The 5,000-nt window shown below is 43.0% G+C and overlaps 1 protein-coding gene across 1 annotated transcript in view; it reads right to left on the bottom strand.

The window, feature by feature from the left end:
• Positions 1-4,307, bottom strand: part of lama2 (laminin, alpha 2) — a 441,866-nt gene extending 437,559 nt beyond the window's left edge. Inside the window, exon 1 of the mRNA XM_063223771.1 lies at positions 4,091-4,307. Coding sequence (XP_063079841.1) covers positions 4,091-4,157 — 67 coding nt within the window. The 5' untranslated portion in view covers positions 4,158-4,307. The remainder of the gene's footprint in view (positions 1-4,090) is intronic.
• Between the last annotated feature and the right edge of the window lie 693 nt (positions 4,308-5,000).

Raw genomic sequence — 5,000 nt, 5'->3', positions numbered from 1 at the left:
TGCAAAGGACAAAGGTCCGAAAACGTTGTGCAAATAAATCACTGGGAGCATTAACAGTGTTGCGGACTTCTATCATTTATTTCAGACGCTTTATAAAACACTTTCAAAAGAGGACATAATCAAGCCAACATCACAAGCAAATACAAAGAGCACAGGAAATATACAGAACCCCAAGTGCAGTTGCAAAGAGGGGTTCGTTTTTTTTTTTTTTTAAATTAATTAATAAAGAGTACACACACAGCACACACACAAACACATACACACACACACACACACACACACACACACACACACACACACACACACACACACACACACACACACACACACACACACACACACTAAACTAAACTATATATTGTATTGATATTGTATCAAATCGAAAAATCGTGATACTCAGTAGGGGTGTAAATCACAGCCTTCATGACGATACGATACGGTATCGATTTCTTAAAGCAGGGATTCGATTATGATACAAGAACACAGTATCATGATACGCAGAGTGACAATACTGTATCATGATACAAGAATGCAGTAGCGTGATACGCAGAGTGACAATACTTTATCGTGATACAAGAATGCAGTATCGTGATACGCAGAGTGACAATACTTTATCGTGATACAATAATGCAGTATCGTGATACGCAGAGTGACAATACTTTATCGTGATACAAGAATACAGTATCATGATACGCAGAGTGACAATACTTTATCGTGATACAAGAATGCAAGTGCAGTATCATGATACGCAGAGTGACAATACTGTATCGTGATACAAGAATGCAGTATCGTGATACGCAGAGTGACAATACTTTATCGTGATACAAGAATGCAGTATCGTGATACGCAGAGTGACAATACTTTATCGTGATACAATAATGCAGTATCGTGATACGCAGAGTGACAATACTTTATCGTGATACAAGAATGCAATACTGTGTTGTGGTGCAAGGATACGCCCTTTCAAAGTTCTGTTACCCTTCAGTCCAGAAAACAACCACATGATATAATGCGATGGCGCTTCTAAGCTTCAAAGTATCTTTTACATTATTTAGTAACCTTTTGTGACCTATTCTACCTATAAATGATCATCAAAAAGATTTTAAAAAGGGATGTATCAAACCATAGGTAAAAAATTGTGACATGAACGAAAGCGTGATTGAGCCCTTTCGTTACAGCCCTACTGACCAAGCAAAGCCAAACGCAGCAATTCGGATTTCATCAGGACCCTCAGTTTTGATACAGTCATGGGTAAGCGGTTAGGGCGTCACACTTGAAGTCGAAAGGTTGCCGGTTCGACTCCCGACCCGCCAGAGAGAACTTGTGTGCTACTGCATGTTGCTAAAAATCTCACACAACACACACACCACCACCACCACCACCACCACACACACACACATGTGCACACACACATGCACGCACGCACGCACACGCACATACACATACACACACACACCCCCGCCCCATCCACACACACAGCATCTTTTGAGATCTTCCATCTTGTCTTTGCCTGAGCTGCACTAGTGACCTACAGGCAGCTGCCTCCTTGGTGAAGATAGATAGGTACACGTGTCTTAAGGAAGAAAAATCCGCACTCACAAACTGCATCTCATTATTTATTTATATTACCACTGGCTCTACGTGACACACAACTAACACACACACACCACACACACCACCACCACCACCATACACACACACTCACACACACAAGCACGCACACATACACAAACACACACACACACCCACACACACTCCTTGGTGAAGATAGATAGGTACACGTGTCTTCACATGAGACACAGCTAGATGGGTCAAAGGGTGCATCCCAATATGCGACCTTGCCTCCTCCACTTGTGCTTGTCTCCTCGCCCCGCCTCCTGGCCCCTCCTCCGTGGAGAAAACGATAAAGTTTCCCAGCTGTCAGCCTAGCCACAACAACTTTTGAGGGACTGTTTTTCATTCACCATAACAATTGCAAACGAGAAAAAGACTACAATTGAGCTTTTGCAAGATATTGAAATATAATGCTGTTGTCAGTGATGTCATCATGACGAGAAGCGAGTGGAGGAGGCAAGTGGAGGAGGCAAGGTCCCATATTAAGATGCACTCAAAGACGTGCAAAATGGCATTGCCATTCAGTGTAACGGATACCTTCTGCTGACTGTAGCGGTAAAAAAACATGATTTTTTAAAAATTGTTTCAAGTGAATGGATGACAGCCGAGGCTTTCATGAATTCACTCGGAAAAAAATACAATAAAAAGAGGTTTTTTTACAGTTTTTTTACAGTTACAGTCAGTAGAAGGTATCCGTTACACTGAATGACAATTCCTTTTTGGACGTCTTTGACCTGGGTACACGTGTCTTCACATAACACACAGCTAGATACACATCAGAGCTGGCTCTACCAATCGGCACACTAGGCAACTGCCTAGGGCCCCATGAAAATCGACGGTAACACTTTCTATGAAGCCCATATCTACAGAGCATTATGAGCGCATCCATGCGCATCATAGTGCATTATGACAGTTATAATGTATTATAACCTGTTCCCTGACTGTAGTTTTTAACCAGTCACAAGCATTCAAAACACCCTAAGATTTGTAGCCTAATGCATTATAAGCTACATTCATAGTTATTCATGACTGTTGATATACTCCATCATGAAGCGTTATGAGTGTAGTCATAATGCACTATGATTATGATGTGCATTATAAGTTGTTATAAATGCGCTCATAATGCGCTATAGATATGGGCTTCATAGAAAGTGTTACCCAATCGCCTACTGTTGGGGCCCCCATTAGTCAACCCGGTCATAGTAAATCAATGCAATCAAAAATAATTCAAGATGGCCCCAGGTCTATGTTTCACCTAGGGCCCCCAAAGGGTGTAGATTAGAACCACCATGGATATACATTATGCATCTGTCTTCACGTGACACACACCACAGCTAACTGTTCCAAAGCGGAGATTAGCACAGCCTTGTTCCCACATCACCACCACCACCCTCCCCGTGGCTTCCTGTCACCTCGATACTAATGGAGGATATGAGGGGAGGGGGGGGGGGGCTATTCCTGATTTGCACCCCCCCCTATATTTAGATTCCTCGCCTGATGCTTAGGATGCCACCATAGAGGTCAGAGGCACCTGTTACAGTAATAGAAGAAACGAACGGGTGCCATTGATGTCATTGACAAGGAAGAGGACACTAGCCTACAACACACAGCTGGCCTCTGTCCAACAGATAAAGGCTACTTACTGTATAGACAGTCCCGAGGAAAGTAACTAACCGTATCTTCAGTACATGAATCTGTCTGACTTTCATTCAGGTCCAACTTCATTTTGTAGGCCTACCTATTCTTGTTTTCTTTTTCTTTTCCTCTTTATTTATTCTTAAAAAAAAAAAAAACATTTTTTTGGACAACTGATCTCAACTAGCCCACAAACAGAATGTTCTAGAGCGTCATGCTAAAATGTTTGGGGATCTAGAATCTTTGGCACAATTAGAAAGGTGCCACCATAGATGTGTATAGAAGACTATTACATCTATGGGTGCCACAAGCACGGATGTTCTAAATAGAAGGCCTGCTACAACTTTCCATAACTTCTCATTCTAGAACAAATGGCAAAACTAGTCAGAGCACAGCGAGTGGGCAGGGACAAGGACTCCTCACAGTATGCCTAACATAGTCTACAAAGGAGACGTGCAAATATGAAGTAGCCTAGTGTTGGATATAGGCTGCATGGGCATAATTGATGATGCGTAAAGCAAGGGGGGGGGGGACTAAGGGGAAATCGTATTGCTAAGGTTAGGAATAAACACGATGCAATTAAAAGACGACGTTTGTGTGGTAGGCTCTAATGTTCAAATATGTCCACAGACCAGCATAGCAAAATGTTTTTAGAATAATTTCCCCAACTTGTCACAATAGGCTACTTTAGGCTATAGGCTGGGCGACCAAATATGATGGGCTACTTCATGGGAAACAAATGTGGCAGCATACGCTGGCTTGCAATTCACAAGTTGAGAATAAGAAAAAAAAACGTGAGGCTGACTAAAGCGACAATTACAGTGGCAAATGTTTCACTCACCCCTTTGCTGAGCTAGGCTGCATTGCCATAGCAACGCAGCGAGTGCGAGTAGAGATAGCGCTTTCATTTTTCCAGTCCGGTTATTTCTTCATTAGTGCACAGCTCGCCGGAGTCACTTTTTGGAGAGCGGCGGACAACTCAACTCCTGTTGTGGGTGAAAACTGAGGGAGGGGGGCGTCAAGACTGACTTTTCAAGTTCAGGAGGAAACTCCCGCTTCCCTGAAGGAGGAGGAGGAGGAGGAGGGAATCACTCGCAACTGGAAATGAATTTATGGGGGCGCCCGAATCATCATGCGAGACAAACGCACTTATAAAGTCAAAGCGCAATCAAGCAGTTAGACGGGATTTGCAAACGCTTTATTTTTCTATTATCCAAGACACTCGTCCTCTCGCAGAACGCAGTGGCTTGCCCATTTTTGTTCTGTAGCCCTATCTTCTTAGCTGCCACACAGACTATACCCTACACAATAGTAGCCCCTGTAGCCTTTGTTGGGATTTTGTTGAGCATCGCGTCTTATTGTCAAGGGACATAATTTAGGCCTAAATGAAAATAGACGTTTGATGAATCGTGCTGTCAGTTACCATTCTATTTTTAATGGATGCTTTGGCCTGTTCTAGTAGAACAGGGTCAGGGCAGAAGGGCATGGCATAAAATAGAATTTCAATAAAGCCCTAAATAGCCTGTAAAGTTATTTAGAGTTGTGATGGGTTGCTGTGTGGATGAGATAGGCCTAAGTATGAAATGTTTTCGTTGTCGGTTCAGGCTGACTTGTCCATAAGACTCTGGAAAAGTTTGTTCACCTTTACTCCCCCTGGTGTTCAGTAGGCCTATCCTGCAACAAGGCAGCAGGCAAGAAAGAAAGTTCACCAGCCACATACACACACACACACACACACACACACACACACA

Source organism: Engraulis encrasicolus, chromosome 18 (genome assembly GCF_034702125.1).
Source record: "Engraulis encrasicolus isolate BLACKSEA-1 chromosome 18, IST_EnEncr_1.0, whole genome shotgun sequence".
NCBI classification, from domain to species: Eukaryota; Metazoa; Chordata; class Actinopteri; order Clupeiformes; family Engraulidae; genus Engraulis; species Engraulis encrasicolus.
This window is presented reverse-complemented; position numbering and strand designations above follow the sequence as displayed.